Below are 16,459 nucleotides of genomic sequence, written 5' to 3' on the forward strand. Positions count from 1 at the left end.
GATGGCTCTATCCTGCTATAGTTAAAAGCAGATGAAGGCCTTGTCAGGGGGAAGTACTGTGATGTCTGTGACAGGTAATACATACCTGGAAGTGTTGCACTTAAGATAAAAAATATATTTAATGCTAGGTCTGGTTTCATGTTGCTGTCACCTAACTAGAGCACCCCCTTTTCTTCATATAAATGATGCAGCAGCCATGGGGCGCCTCTGTGGCATCACCTATGTCTACAGACATGCCATGGCTGCCATCACTGTTTGCAGGAGGAGACAGGTACTCTTTATGTCATATGATCACAGCAGGTCACTACATTACACATAACCTTTATTTACAGAACAGTTCAGGGAAAGCTGGACATTAACTTTGGCGGTGCGTTTGAATGCAAGAAGCCAAAGGCAAGATAAAACATAAATTCGATGTGTCGCCATGTAAAGTGAACCCCGGCCTTTCCATTCCATTGTGGTTATAGGAACGTCCTCGGACTTGATTGGTGGACCTGTAAACTCCTTCATGTGAAATGTTCTTTTTGGAAGATTCCAGGTACAAAACATGCCAGGATAACATAAAGAAAACATCCTCCAGCACTTTCCGGAAAGCGCCTGACATCATCGGCTACAGGAACTTAACAAGCAGTCAGTTGGGCGCATCATCTGGTGCTACGCGGACTTGATATGTTAAGCCGCGTGAGATAGGCGTCTATGGAGAAGCTCGTCTATCCGAGCCACACAAAGCTTGCCGGTGAAGGCTGCGCAGTTGGTTCCTTCTTGCAGCGAAGGCTACGCTACTGCCGGAGGAGTTGGGCTTGTACAAGACATCATTCTAGAGAAAAGTGCCAAGAAGAGAAGATAGTTCCCGCCTTCCCTTCGGAAGGGTTAATTGCTATTTGCATCCTGACCGGATAAAATCAACGGCTTGCTTTGCCCAAACTGCCTTCCAAGGCTTGACCAGGCTGTTCATGTTGACGATCAGTTTGTTGGTCCGGCTGTCTTCTGGTCCGGCAATCAGGTAGTCCGTGCCTAGAAATAAGACAAATTGTTACTTAGCAATGGAGGAATGTGGTCACATAATAATGTAGCCATTTCTTAGAGGGCCAGTCCATCCTAAAATGAGCCTGGTGGGCTGAGCCTCACGCTTCTTAAAAGTCTTGGGTGCACCAACAGTGAACAACCCCTTCCAGAGAAAAGAACAGAAGACCCGAAGGTTACCCAGTTTCTCTCACAGGTTATCACAAAGCTCAACCAACATTTCCAGTCCCATCTCCTTCAAGACGACCCTACTGCTCTGCATGGGAACCTCTGTGCACCAAGCCTCAGTTTCACCTTTTGCAGTGTTTATTCATACTTCTTTCAGAGGATCCACCCAAGATGAAGGACTTCCTTCAAAATGTGTTGGGGATTGAAGGAGTTGGACAGGTTGTTTGTACCAAGTGGCAGAGATCATGAACCCACCGATTCGGACTGGTTGGTTGTACCAAGTGGCAGAGATCATGAACCCACTGATTCGGACTGGTTGGTGTACCAAGTGGCAGAGATCATGAACCCACTGAGTTGGACAAGTTGGTTGTACCAAGTGGCAGAGATCACGAACCCATTGAGTTGGACAGGTTGGTTGTACCAAGTGGCAGAGATCATGAACCCATTGCATACCACTAAAGAGTGTCGGCCACTAGCGAGTTACCATGAAATGTGATACAGTCGCTGCAAAGCCTGGTGCACCCTGTACATTGGGAGTAGAACGTTTTGCATAATAAAGTTGTTACCACTATTGCACCAGAAGAAGTTCCTTTTGCTTTACTAGAGATGACGGTGGACCCAGTGGCGTATTTATGTATTTGGCTGCCCTAGGCAAGCCAAGGTTTGGCCGCCCTCGGCACCTTACTAGCACCCCACCCCCAGGGGGTTTAACTCTAGTCGCAGGCACCGATTACAAGCCCGCTAGATGATTACTTGTACGGACGGGAGCCGGACAGCGCAGCCGAGGGCGGCTTGCCTGCTTGTGGAGGGCGGCTTGCCTGCTTGTGAAGAGGACGGATGGAGCCGGACAGCGCAGCCGACGGATGGGATTGTGACTGGAGAACGAAAAGCAGCCGGCGGCCACTTAATCGATCTCACTGCTTCCTGGGTCACAGCGGCTCTGTGACCCAGGAAGCAGTGAGATCGAGTAAGTGGCCGCTGGCTGCTTTTCGTTTTCTGAGTCACGATCCCATCCGTCGGCTGCGCTGTCCGGCTCCATCCGTCCTCCCACCCTCTTCACAAGCAGGCAAGCCGCCCTCCACTCCTACACACAGACGGGCTCCGGCTCGCCCCTCCTCTTCACAACATAGGCGTTTGACTACGGCCGCCCCCCAGGAAGGTGCCGCCCTAGGCAAACGCCTACTTTGCCTCACGGTAAATACGCCCCTGGGTGGACCCTCTGAGAGGAGGATGTGAGGCCTTACTGCTGGAGATGAAACCAAGGCTTGATGCTTGGAGGTTCCTGCGCCGCAGATGTTGGTTGAACATGTTCAGGAAGCTGTGTAATCTTTGGGACTTGTGAAGAGGCACTATGTATCCTTTTATACTGATTTGGAAGGGGGGGAAAGGAGCATTTACTTTCTTCTCTGAAAGAATACACTGTAACACCTGTTGTAGTGTCCTTTGTGAGCTCCTTCAGGGTGGGGACAGAATAGGGATCATCTTTTATTTAGGTGGGATCGCCATGACATTATTCTCGGCTCTGTTCCTGTCTACCCGGGACTTTAGGAATTTCCCTCCCACCAGTCTTCTATCTGACCTCCCTTCAGTCTTCTATCTGACCTCCGTCCCACCAGGACGGAGGTCAGATAGAAGACTGAAGGGAAGGTCGGAGGTCAGATAGAAGACTGAAGGGAAGGTCGGAGGTCAGATAGAAGACAGAAATGAAGGACGGAGCTCAGATAGAAGACTGAAGGGAAGGACGGAGGTCAGATAGAAGACTGGAGGGAAGGACAGAGGTCAGATAGAAGACTGGAGGGGAGGACGGAGGTCAGATAGAAGACTGAAGGGGAGGATGGAGTTCAGATTCAAGTCCATCATAGACAAGGAAATGATAATCTATGGCAATATCCAATCACTCCCGGATCTGCTCTTTAGTAGGGGAGCCCTATGCGGCTCAGATCTCAACTTATCTTTGCGGGAAATGTTCAGGCAGGTCAGGATCACAATGATGTGCCCCACCCCCACCTTGGTAGAGCCAATCAAATGCTGCCTTCCATAGTGCGGTCAGAGGTACTCCTAATACAATGACAAGCTTTAGTTGCCTTTGATCCCGGGGAGGGGAACGGGCCGGGCTGCCAGCTTACGTCTCATGAACAGCCCGATTCATTCAGCTGCACTTGTAGAATGAAACTTTTGGACAAGAGACAGAAGCAAGTGATCTGGTCCCCCCGAGCGGCCCAGACGTGTGGGAACAGAGAGGGCACTGTGTCTGCCGGCGGCTTCTGGGAGAGAATAATAAACTGACATTCACTGCAAGGTTCCCACTCCTGACCCTTTGAGTCCCGGATGAGGCTTGCGGCGTGCTGCGTGGCATGACCCCGCGCCCAGGGGTGAGGGCCGCTTTGGACGGTCTTGGCTTGTAGAGGCTCTTTTTAGGTTTTTGTGGGTTTTTTATGCTTACTGCATAAATTTACATGTGAATGCAAGAAAGCGCATGTGTATGCACGACAATTCACTACAGCGGCCAGAATAATAATGAATATTCTAGTCAATAAAAGGAGCTTACATGCATACACCTCTGAATGCCAAAAGTAGGTATACCAGGAAGGGGGGAGAGGGGGTAATTCAATCTCCCCAAATTCGCCTGGTAAAATTGAATAGGGGGTCGCTTTTGTAAAACCTCCCCCCAGCCCTATGCTGGGCAAGTGCCGTTTGCATGGCATTCCAGCCGCTACATGGAGCCAAGGAGCATAGGAACTTCTATGGTCCATCTAGTGGCAGGAATGCTTTCAGAACAGCATTAGCCAAGCATATGGCTGGGCGGAAGTTTTATAGATCATCTTCCTAGTGTATCATTTTGGATAGTGTTTGTGTCACCATTGGGGAGATTTTCCCTCACTTCCTGTCCTGGAGTCCCAACGGGATGTGAAAGGAACAAAGTAAGATCAGATAGAAGACTGAAGGGAAGGTCGGAGGTCAGATAGAAGACAGAAATGAAGGACGGAGCTCAGATAGAAGACTGAAGGGAAGGACGGAGGTCAGATAGAAGACTGGAGGGAAGGACAGAGGTCAGATAGAAGACTGGAGGGGAGGACGGAGGTCAGATAGAAGACTGAAGGGGAGGATGGAGTTCAGATTCAAGTCCATCATAGACAAGGAAATGATAATCTATGGCAATATCCAATCACTCCCGGATCTGCTCTTTAGTAGGGGAGCCCTATGCGGCTCAGATCTCAACTTATCTTTGCGGGAAATGTTCAGGCAGGTCAGGATCACAATGATGTGCCCCACCCCCACCTTGGTAGAGCCAATCAAATGCTGCCTTCCATAGTGCGGTCAGAGGTACTCCTAATACAATGACAAGCTTTAGTTGCCTTTGATCCCGGGGAGGGGAACGGGCCGGGCTGCCAGCTTACGTCTCATGAACAGCCCGATTCATTCAGCTGCACTTGTAGAATGAAACTTTTGGACAAGAGACAGAAGCAAGTGATCTGGTCCCCCCGAGCGGCCCAGACGTGTGGGAACAGAGAGGGCACTGTGTCTGCCGGCGGCTTCTGGGAGAGAATAATAAACTGACATTCACTGCAAGGTTCCCACTCCTGACCCTTTGAGTCCCGGATGAGGCTTGCGGCGTGCTGCGTGGCATGACCCCGCGCCCAGGGGTGAGGGCCGCTTTGGACGGTCTTGGCTTGTAGAGGCTCTTTTTAGGTTTTTGTGGGTTTTTTATGCTTACTGCATAAATTTACATGTGAATGCAAGAAAGCGCATGTGTATGCACGACAATTCACTACAGCGGCCAGAATAATAATGAATATTCTAGTCAATAAAAGGAGCTTACATGCATACACCTCTGAATGCCAAAAGTAGGTATACCAGGAAGGGGGGAGAGGGGGTAATTCAATCTCCCCAAATTCGCCTGGTAAAATTGAATAGGGGGTCGCTTTTGTAAAACCTCCCCCCAGCCCTATGCTGGGCAAGTGCCGTTTGCATGGCATTCCAGCCGCTACATGGAGCCAAGGAGCATAGGAACTTCTATGGTCCATCTAGTGGCAGGAATGCTTTCAGAACAGCATTAGCCAAGCATATGGCTGGGCGGAAGTTTTATAGATCATCTTCCTAGTGTATCATTTTGGATAGTGTTTGTGTCACCATTGGGGAGATTTTCCCTCACTTCCTGTCCTGGAGTCCCAACGGGATGTGAAAGGAACAAAGTAAGGAGAAATCCCCCACCAGAGTAGGTGCCCCCATTGGAAGCTTTCACATCCATTCCTGTTGCGGGGGTTCTATCGAATTCTCCAACTTGTCGAGACCTCCAACTCCCGTCAGTGCCCATGCGCAGCCACGCAAGAGAAATATCAAGCTCTACAATCTGCACGGGCACCCGATTCCACAAGCACTGACGGGGAGTTGGAGAACTCGATGACCATTTCGAATCCGCGTACAGGCGCACCTACGGCGAGTGGAGAAGTCAACGAGCATTGCAAAAACTGTGACGCGCACTAGCGCCGTCTCGTCGAAATCTACAACGGATGTGACGTCACGAGTTGGAGATCTCAACGAGTTGGCCACCTCGACAGAACACCGGTGACAAACTGTAAAATGCTGGATCTGCCCTCCATGGTCATCAGGACAAATAGCGAGGGTCAAGGGATATAACCCTTTTACAGATACAAGAACATAATGCGGCCCTGCTGATTGGCTCCAGCACCCCGGAGGAACGTACCTGGGTTGAGGATGGGGCAGGTGCAGCCGCGGTTGGTCCATGACTCCGGGTAGATGCTACGGTTGTTGCGTCCGATCTTGACTTTGCCGGATTTCAAAACCTTCCTGACTTTCACCACCACCTCGGCGTGGGTGCCTTTGTCGTGAGCGGACAAGATCCGAGCTTTTATCACTGATGGGACAACACAACGAGTGAAAGAGGGAACCGTCAGAGATAAAGCAAAGAGTTTCCAATTCACCCAAGTGCAGCAAAAAACCAGGACAGGTCGGAAAGTGCAGAAGACCTGATTTTTCCTCTGTAGCAGTTAAGCAACACTAACAGGTCTTGTCCCTCCCCCAGCCTGTAATTGGACAGGCTGGGGGATAGGTCAAGTCAGTACTCAGTATGTACTATAGCCCTTTCTCAGCATGGTGCCCAATGGGGAGTGAGGGCAGATTCTCCTTCTTCCTGTCTCCCCTTCACATGACATCACATGACCAGAGACGGGAAAAAGGAGATGCTGCCTTCATTGCTGGGTGGCCACCGTGCTGCGCTCCCCTCAAGCCACCTAATGTTTCTTGGGTCCCTTCAGCCCCCCCTCTTCCCCTAGACCCCTTAGTTCAATGCACCCCACAGATCCTGGACAGGGAGATATTGGACAGTCCACGGCCAATGTAAGTCCAGCTTTGTTGAGCATAGACCATATATAGGGCTGCCCTACAAGCCAATTAGAAATGCAATCACATCAATGGAAAGCAGTTAGCAGCCGGGCCCCCCCCCCCCAGGATCCTCGTCCCTCTGCTCCTATAACTGGCTCACCGCCCCCTATTATAATGATCCTGAGCTCCGGTTACAGCACGGGCACCATGTACGCCATCCCAAGGCCGAGGCTTTCTGTCTGTTACAAATGTGTACCATAAAAAAAAAAGGAAAGGCTCCGCTACTCTTGAGATTTTAATTGCATGCGGCATGAGATTTCAACCCCCGCTGCCAACGTCTTTGTCTGCAGTACGTCAATTTCAGATTTGCGGGTCATTAGCAAGGATGCTCACAAGCAAGAAGGGCTTTTTTTTGGATGGGGGGGGGGGTTTCTGTGTGTTAAAAGGTTAGATCATGCAAGAGTAAACCAGTCAAGCCCTGAATCGTCAAGCTGCAGGAGCATTTAAGGCACCTTTAAGTGCGCTCCAGGCATGCTAACCTGGCCTCTCCGTCAGTATCCTCCTTGTCTTAGTCGTGTGCCATTTTGGCATGCTTTAAAGGAGAACTATGGGGTTAAGGCTTTTCCCCATAGTTCTCCTTAGGGTAACGGGAGGACACAAACTAGCGTCCTCCCGTTACCCTAAGCTCAGTATACCGCGAGCTAAAGCTCGGGGTATACTGAGACGCCGCAGCCGGAGCAGATCCCGACATCGATGTCGAGATCCACCCAGCTGTGTGAGTGACAGCTGGCTCTGCCTATCTAGAGGCATGGCCAGCTGTACCCGCCCCCTCCCCCGTCCGTTCCACCAGTCAGCGCTGGCGGATCGGAGGGGGGAATCCAGCCCCTCCCCTGTCACGGCAGAGAGCCGTGACAGGATCAAGAGGTGAGCGAACGCCGGTATGTGTTCGCTCACCTCCCGATCTACTGAGCCGACCTGTGACAGTCTCATTGTCACACGTCGGCTAGAACTATGAGGTGAGTGAGAAGCACCCACGTCATACTTCTCCTTTAAGTGCTAGTTCGCATGCCTGAAGTATAACCGAAGCGTGACGACTCGGAGACCCAGGAAGCACATGAACGTGAAATGCAGCGACCTCTACCAACCAAAATCAAAATTCACTGCTGTTGAGCAGTTACAGGATGGTTTCTGATTGGTCACCTTGGGCATTGCCCTTTGCACTGATTGGTGGAAAGAAACCTCAATGAGTGACACGGCTGTCCCCATCTTCAAGGGCCGGTCCGCTCACAGGTGATATATTAGGAACAGGCGCAGTCATCGCAAAGACTCTACTTCCTCTTGGACTTGCAATAAATAATAATATCATTAATAAAAAAAATGAAATGTGTTTCCTGGAATCTGATTGGTTGTTGACAAAGATGGACATGTGTCTTTTTCAACCTGACTAACTATGTAACCTCCCCGAAGTTCCCCCAAACATGTTATAATCTGATAGTACAATCTCGTTTAGGTTTTGTTCACACCATAAGGCAGTGCGTCAGAATCGGACCGGAACGCACTGCCCGCATTGCGGCCGGCTCACTTTTTTGCCGGGCTGTAGGGGGCGTGGCGGGCCATTGAAGTGAATGGCACCGTAGTAGCCACGACCTGCGGCTGCAATGCGGTCGTCCGAACCACAGCTGGAGGGCCAGAGTTTGGCTACCCCTGCTTTAGATCTACCAACAGCTATGTAGCGCAAGGGTCTGCCTGATTGGATACAAATTGATACCAATTGTTTGGAGGGATAAGGTGTGTTCTAGTTTTGGTTCATTGTACAGAGATTGGAAGGTCAGATTATATCGTGTATGGTGACCCTTAGCCCTCATGCCGGCCCGTACAGATCCGTGCTGCGTGCACGGCCGTATCGGGCCGCTCCCGGGAAGGACAGGTGCTGCGTGTGATTAGTACGCAGCCCCTGTCCGTCTCTATGGGAGTACGCGGCTGTACGTTCACCCGAACTGCACATCCGTACTGGTGCGGGTGTCCCCACTCGTATGCTGACAGGATGGATCCTTTCCTGACGCCAATCCATGACAGCATACAATGGGCTGGGGGCGGAGCCATACCTATTGTATGCTGCCATGTATTGGCGTCAGGAAAGAAAAATTACCGGTAGGTTAGTATACAATTTTCCGTTTTCCTGACGCCAATCCGTGGCAGCATACAATAGGTATGGCTCCGCCCCCAGCCCATTGTATGCTGCCATGTATTGGCGTCAGGAAAGGAAAATTACCGATAGGTAAGTATACAATTTTCCCTTGTGTCTGAGCAGGGACACCGTATGGACCTGCACTTGGGGTGAGCGTAGGGCGGCGTGTGGCCGTGTACTCCCATAGAGAAGGACGGGATCTGCGTACTAATCACACGCAGCACCTGCACGCAGCACGGATCTGTACGGGCCGGCCGTTACTCGTGTGATGGAGGCCTTAGACCCGCAGTAAGGTAAGAAAACCGGTACTCACCGTAGGCGTATTTCATCTGACAGAAATCGGTGATGCTGCCCAACATCCGCTCCTTACACACACACTTCTCTGCGGGGAAATAAGAGATACGGGAACACATATTAAAGAGACCCTGTCACCAAATGAAGATTCTACAGCTATCATTACAGTCATAGAGTGACAGGTTCTCTTTGAGATCAATGTGCGAATATCCGGACACAGAGATCTTTTCTCGATGACGTTTGTAACATAATAAGTGTAAATTCTTCTTTTTTTTTTTTAACATTATATTTAAAGTGCAACTGAAGCCCAAACTTTGTTTTAGTTTTGGATGGGGGTGGGGAGGGGTTAGATCCCCCCCATCAGGTTCTTTTATTGCTGCCTGTGTCCCCGTTAGGGAGATTCACCCTCTTTGGTGACCGTTATCGCTGAAAGTGAAAGGAAATCCCAAATTTTGGGTTGTCACCAGATGATGTCTATTTGTCTGATCCTGATTCATTATGGAGAGTGTAATACGGCTTTAGGTCCCGGCGGGCCCCTCAGGACGTTACCTGGATGTCTTAATGCTGAAAACCCCTTTTCGCTGTTCCACTTCCACTCGTCCTCGCTCTCATTGGCTGGAGTGTCTATGATGTCAGGGATCCTCCCACCAATAGGAATGTTCAGATAATGTTCATTGTCGCTGCTGCAAAAGAGGAAAAAAAGATGTCCGGTACAGAACCACGAAATCTTACACTGAAACTGGCGCAAAAATGTTCATTCAAATAATGCTACTTATATCCTTTGTGGCTGCTGAGGCGGCCTCTATGTGACTTGCTGCAGCCTCTAATGTACATTGTGAGAAGGATGGAGGTCATATGTTAGACTGAAGGGAAGGACGGAGTTCAGATAGAAGACTGAAGGGAAGGACGGAGGTCAGATAGAAGACTGAGGAAGGATGGAGGTCGGATAGAAGACTGAGGAAGGACGGAGGTCAGATAGAAGACTGAGGGAGGACGGAGGTCGGATAGAAGACTGAGGAAGGACGGAGGTCGGATAGAAGACTGAGGAAGGACGGAGGGCAGATAGAAGACTGAGGGAGGACGGAGGTCGGATAGAAGACTGAGGAAGGACGGAGGTCGGATAGAAGACTGGGGAAGGAGGGAGGTCGGATAGAAGACTGAAGGGAAGGACGGAGGGCAGATAAAAGACTGAAGGGGAGGATGGAGTTTAGCTTCAAGGATACTTCCCTTACTTTAAGTCCCGGTGACAACACTATCTGCTGGACAGGAAGTGAAGGAGAACTTACAATGGAGACAGAAACAGCAATTAAAAAAAAAAGTACAGAAAGGTTTTAGTCTTCCCCTCGCTATACCGGAACAGTGAAAGTATCTCAGTTGGGTGCCTGTCAGAGACATCTTCTTCCACAGGACAGGAAATAAGGGAAAGTCCCCAGTGGGGACAACGAGTTAAGTGTTATAAACTTGCTCCCACTCGGAGTCATGTGTTCAGTGACACTCAGGTGAGGAGTTTTACCTGTTCTGGCATTCGCCAGTATTGGGGTCGCAATCTCTGGCGCAGTCACATGGCCGGCAGCCATTTTCCCCGAACCCCCAGTATCCCACCAAGCAGTGGTCACAGTATGGGCCGGCCACACCGGGCTTGCAGTAACAGAATCCCGTTCGGGGGTGACACTTCCAGCTCCGGTTTAATGTTTCGTTGATTGAACCGATGATGTTACAGGAAGATCCTGTACAGAGAGAGCGAGAAACCCTATTTATTATATATATATATATGTATATAGTATTATCACATAACTTCCCCCTGACAGTGCCTTCATCTGATTTACTCCCCAGAAGGCCTGCACCATCTTTGTTCAGGCATCATCCAGAGTCACCATTGACTTCCTGGACTAAGAAGCCGAATCAGAGATGACGCAATCATGTAAAACCTGCTGCCTGTGTAGGTCTTGTCTGTGCTTTCAAATCTCTGACACAGATCAGCCCCTGCTGCAGCCTCTCACCTTGTGACTTGCTGCAAAGTCACAATGTTGCAGTGTGATCACTGGGGGAGGGGAGACTGAGGAAAATGCTTCCTCCTGCCTGCAGCAGACTGATCACTGGGGCAGGGGAGAGTGAGGAAATGCTTTCTCCTGCCTGCAGCAGTCTGATCACTGGGGGAGGGGAGACTGAGTAAATGTTTCCTTCTGCCTGCAACAGACTGATAACTGGGGGAGGGGAGACTGAGGAAAATGCTTCCTCCTGCCTGCAGCAGACTGATCACTGGGGGAGGGGAGACTGAGGAAAATGCTTCCTCCTGCCTGCAGCAGACTGATCACTGGGGGAGGGGAGACTGAGTAAATGTTTCCTTCTGCCTGCAACAGACTGAAGACATCATCTCAGCCCAGGCAAAGTCACTGACAGGTCCACTTTAACACACTGTATATTATATTATATAAAGGAGCTTGCTTGTTTTATTTTCCCAAAAGCAATACTGGTTTGGAGATGTACTTTTGTAGAGTGTACTTGGGCAGAGCAGCAGCATGGAGTTTGCATACAGGAGCACGGCAGGGGTGGGTCATGACTTTGCACTGTGTTTCTTGATTCCTCTATACCAGTGCTTCTTAAAGTGTGGGTCGCGACCCCATATGGGGTCCCGCAAGTGAACACTCTATACAACCTGTGTGCAGTATCTAGCTTTTGGCCGGAGCTCCCCTTTACCCCAGGATGCGGCTATAATAGACAGCTCCCTCCCGGCCTCACTCACAGCTGTGTCCGGCGTACACAGGCTCGGATTATTGGGCTTTAAAATAAAATAAAAAAGAGCCAAGATTTAATTGAATGAGCATAACTAATGCCACAGATGTACCAGAGAAGGAGACAGAGGCTTAAGGGAACAAAGGGCTGGCATTACGGCCCCCGCGAGGAGTCATGCCTGAGCGAAAATCCCAATTCCAGATGAATCATATCACACCGTATCAGAACCCAGGAATCTGATGTCCTGCCCTAGCTGAGGGGCAGGTGTGTGTCAGGCGGCTGGCGGACCTCGATCACCCCCCTTCTCCCTTTTGTGTCTGAGGGGGCCGGAGATGGCACACAAAGTGTGGGGCGATTTTCTGAGCCGCTTTCCTGGCAGAGACATCAGCGAAATTGCTCACCAATGCATCACATCACACACACTTTATATATCTCTTTCTATTCCTATTCCCCAAATTCTCTGTGTTATCACTTCCTTCCTTTTCTCTTTGTGTTTTTATGTCCACCCCCCTTCCTTTCATTCTTCATATTTCCCTTTCTTTCTCAATTTCTCTACTTCCTCTTTTCCTCCCCTCGCTTCCCAAATATATAATTTCCTTCCTTCCTCTCTATTTAGCTATCTCTATACTTCTTTCTTAATCTTCCTCTTTCTAGCTCCCTGATTCCTTTCATATACCTTGAATACTCTTCCATTCCCTTCTTTATACTCTACCTTCTCTTCCCTTTCTTCCTCTCTCTCTCTCCTTCCCTCCTTATATCTTCTCTTCCTCTCTTTCTGTTTCTATATCTTCTCTTCCTCTCTCTTTCTCTTTCTATACTTCTCTTCCTCGCTCTTGTTCTGTTTATATATCTTCTCTTCCTCTCTCTCTCTCTCTGTTTATATACTTCTCTTCCTTTCTCTCTTTCTGTTTATATACTTCTCTTCCTCTCTCTTTCTCTTTATATACTTCTCTTCCTCTCTCTTTCTCTTTATATACTTCTCTTCCTCTCTCTTTCTCTTTATATACTTCTCTTCCTCTCTCTTTCTCTTTATATACTTCTCTTCCTTTCTCTCTTTCTCTTTCTATACTTCTCTTCCTCTATCTTTCTCTTTCTATACTTCTCTTCCTCTCTCTCTTTCTCTTTATATACTTCTCTTCCTCTCTCTCTTTCTTTATATACTTCTCTTCCTCTCTCTTTCTCTTTATATACTTCTCTTCCTCTCTCTTTCTCTTTATATACTTCTCTTCCTCTCTCTTTCTCTTTATATACTTCTCTTCCTCTCTCTTTCTCTTTATATACTTCTCTTCCTCTCTCTTTCTCTTTATATACTTCTCTTCCTCTCTCTTTCTCTTTATATACTTCTCTTCCTCTCTCTTTCTCTTTATATACTTCTCTTCCTCTCTCTTTCTCTTTATATACTTCTCTTCCTCTCTCTTTCTCTTTATATACTTCTCTTCCTCTCTCTTTCTCTTTATATACTTCTCTTCCTCTCTCTTTCTCTTTATATACTTCTCTTCCTCTCTCTTTCTCTTTATATACTTCTCTTCCTCTCTCTTTCTCTTTATATACTTCTCTTCCTCTCTCTTTCTCTTTATATACTTCTCTTCCTCTCTCTTTCTCTTTATATACTTCTCTTCCTCTCTCTTTCTCTTTATATACTTCTCTTCCTCTCTCTTTCTCTTTATATACTTCTCTTCCTCTCTCTTTCTCTTTATATACTTCTCTTCCTCTCTCTTTCTCTTTATATACTTCTCTTCCTCTCTCTTTCTCTTTATATACTTCTCTTCCTCTCTCTTTCTCTTTATATACTTCTCTTCCTCTCTCTTTCTCTTTATATACTTCTCTTCCTCTCTCTTTCTCTTTATATACTTCTCTTCCTCTCTCTTTCTCTTTATATACTTCTCTTCCTCTCTCTTTCTCTTTATATACTTCTCTTCCTCTCTCTTTCTCTTTATATACTTCTCTTCCTCTCTCTTTCTCTTTATATACTTCTCTTCCTCTCTCTTTCTCTTTATATACTTCTCTTCCTCTCTCTTTCTCTTTATATACTTCTCTTCCTCTCTCTTTCTCTTTATATACTTCTCTTCCTCTCTCTTTCTCTTTATATACTTCTCTTCCTCTCTCTTTCTCTTTATATACTTCTCTTCCTCTCTCTTTCTCTTTATATACTTCTCTTCCTCTCTCTTTCTCTTTATATACTTCTCTTCCTCTCTCTTTCTCTTTATATACTTCTCTTCCTCTCTCTTTCTCTTTATATACTTCTCTTCCTCTCTCTTTCTCTTTATATACTTCTCTTCCTCTCTCTTTCTCTTTATATACTTCTCTTCCTCTCTCTTTCTCTTTATATACTTCTCTTCCTCTCTCTTTCTCTTTATATACTTCTCTTCCTCTCTCTTTCTCTTTATATACTTCTCTTCCTCTCTCTTTCTCTTTATATACTTCTCTTCCTCTCTCTTTCTCTTTATATACTTCTCTTCCTCTCTCTTTCTCTTTATATACTTCTCTTCCTCTCTCTTTCTCTTTATATACTTCTCTTCCTCTCTCTTTCTCTTTATATACTTCTCTTCCTCTCTCTTTCTCTTTATATACTTCTCTTCCTCTCTCTTTCTCTTTATATACTTCTCTTCCTCTCTCTTTCTCTTTATATACTTCTCTTCCTCTCTCTTTCTCTTTATATACTTCTCTTCCTCTCTCTTTCTCTTTATATACTTCTCTTCCTCTCTCTTTCTCTTTATATACTTCTCTTCCTCTCTCTTTCTCTTTATATACTTCTCTTCCTCTCTCTTTCTCTTTATATACTTCTCTTCCTCTCTCTTTCTCTTTATATACTTCTCTTCCTCTCTCTTTCTCTTTATATACTTCTCTTCCTCTCTCTTTCTCTTTATATACTTCTCTTCCTCTCTCTTTCTCTTTATATACTTCTCTTCCTCTCTCTTTCTCTTTATATACTTCTCTTCCTCTCTCTTTCTCTTTATATACTTCTCTTCCTCTCTCTTTCTCTTTATATACTTCTCTTCCTCTCTCTTTCTCTTTATATACTTCTCTTCCTCTCTCTTTCTCTTTATATACTTCTCTTCCTCTCTCTTTCTCTTTATATACTTCTCTTCCTCTCTCTTTCTCTTTATATACTTCTCTTCCTCTCTCTTTCTCTTTATATACTTCTCTTCCTCTCTCTTTCTCTTTATATACTTCTCTTCCTCTCTCTTTCTCTTTATATACTTCTCTTCCTCTCTCTTTCTCTTTATATACTTCTCTTCCTCTCTCTTTCTCTTTATATACTTCTCTTCCTCTCTCTTTCTCTTTATATACTTCTCTTCCTCTCTCTTTCTCTTTATATACTTCTCTTCCTCTCTCTTTCTCTTTATATACTTCTCTTCCTCTCTCTTTCTCTTTATATACTTCTCTTCCTCTCTCTTTCTCTTTATATACTTCTCTTCCTCTCTCTTTCTCTTTATATACTTCTCTTCCTTTCTCTCTTTCTGTTTATATACTTCTCTTCCTTTCTCTCTTTCTCTTTCTATACTTCTCTTTCTCTCTCTCTTTCTCTTTCTATACTTCTCTTTCTCTCTCTCGTTCTGTTTATATATCTTCTCTTCCTCTCTCTTTCTCTTTATATACTTCTCTTCCTCTCTCTCTTTCTGTTTATATACTTCTCTTCCTCTCTCTCTTTCTCTTTATATACTTCTCTTCCTTTCTCTCTTTCTCTTTATATACTTCTCTTCCTATCTCTCTTTATATACTTCTCTTCCTCTCTCTTTCTCTGTTTATTCTCTTCCTCTCTCTGTTTGTTTATATATCTTCTCCTCTTCGTTACACTTATCTCTCTCCCTAATTCCTTTCATGTTACTTCTCTTCCTTTGACACTCTCCCATTACCTCCATATACCTTCTCTTCCTCTCTCTTTTCCATTCCCTCTATGTACTATCTCTTCCTTTCTCTCTCTCTCATGCCTTTCATGTTCCTTCTCTCCCATTACCTCCATATACCTATAGATTCTCCTGCTCCTCCTCTCTTATTCCTTACATGTACCTTCTCTTCCACACTCTCTCCCATTTCCTCCATTGCTTCCAAATACCTTCTCGTTCTCCCGCTCTCTCCCTCTTATTTCATATACCTTCTCTTCCTCTCCCTCTCTTTCTCTTTATATACCGTTTTCTTCCTACACCCCCCTCCCCACTTTCATATTCTCTCTCTCTCTCTTTCTTTTCATATACTTCCTCCATTTCTCCCCCTCTTTTTACCCCCCAGCTCCCTAACAAACTACTTTTACTATGGCCATTGTTCTTTCACAGATCAGATTTGGATGCAGTAACATTAAGTGATCACATATTTCACGCTCTGCCTCTGTTCAGCAGGCTGACCCCCGGGAGAGTCGTTTCTTTGTCATTTGTGCCACTATAATTAAATAAATGATTTTATATTTGCATTTATTTTTTGTGTTTTTTACTGATAAGAGCAATTATATAATAGCTTCTCCTCCACATAATATAATAATAATCATTATTTTTCTTATATTGCAATTACCAGTCCTTAGATATGGCAGCTGCATTATCCCTTTTCCTAGCTTTCCTCCCCTATATTATCACCTGGTGATCCTGCCAGTAATGCACTTCCTGTCCTAGAGTGACAACACTGTAATGTGTCTATAGAGGAGCTGCGTTGTCACCCTAGGCTGATCTCCTGATTTGGACAACTGACACCCTCCCCCCTCCTCATCTCCATTACACA

General features: G+C 46.4%; 1 protein-coding gene across 3 annotated transcripts in view; it reads right to left on the reverse strand.

Moving 5' to 3' along the window:
- Positions 1 to 317: 317 nt before the first annotated feature.
- The window catches only part of LOC108795919 (netrin-4-like), a 32,830-nt gene continuing 16,688 nt past the window's right edge, over positions 318 to 16,459 (reverse strand). For 2 of the 3 annotated variants that reach the window (XM_018567254.1, XM_018567252.1), the window contains exons 6-10: positions 10,530 to 10,743; positions 9,566 to 9,699; positions 9,036 to 9,104; positions 5,897 to 6,067; positions 318 to 1,014 (exon numbers count right to left, since the gene is read on the reverse strand). In XM_018567254.1, the coding sequence (XP_018422756.1) occupies positions 878 to 1,014; positions 5,897 to 6,067; positions 9,036 to 9,104; positions 9,566 to 9,699; positions 10,530 to 10,743 (725 nt within the window). In that variant the 3' untranslated portion in view covers positions 318 to 877. The remainder of the gene's footprint in view (positions 1,015 to 5,896; positions 6,068 to 9,035; positions 9,105 to 9,565; positions 9,700 to 10,529; positions 10,744 to 16,459) is intronic. The other variant, XM_018567253.1, reaches the window with a different exon arrangement.

Source organism: Nanorana parkeri, unplaced genomic scaffold (genome assembly GCF_000935625.1).
Source record: "Nanorana parkeri isolate BGI_ZX_2015 unplaced genomic scaffold, ASM93562v1 scaffold1025, whole genome shotgun sequence".
Lineage (NCBI taxonomy): Eukaryota > Metazoa > Chordata > Amphibia > Anura > Dicroglossidae > Nanorana > Nanorana parkeri.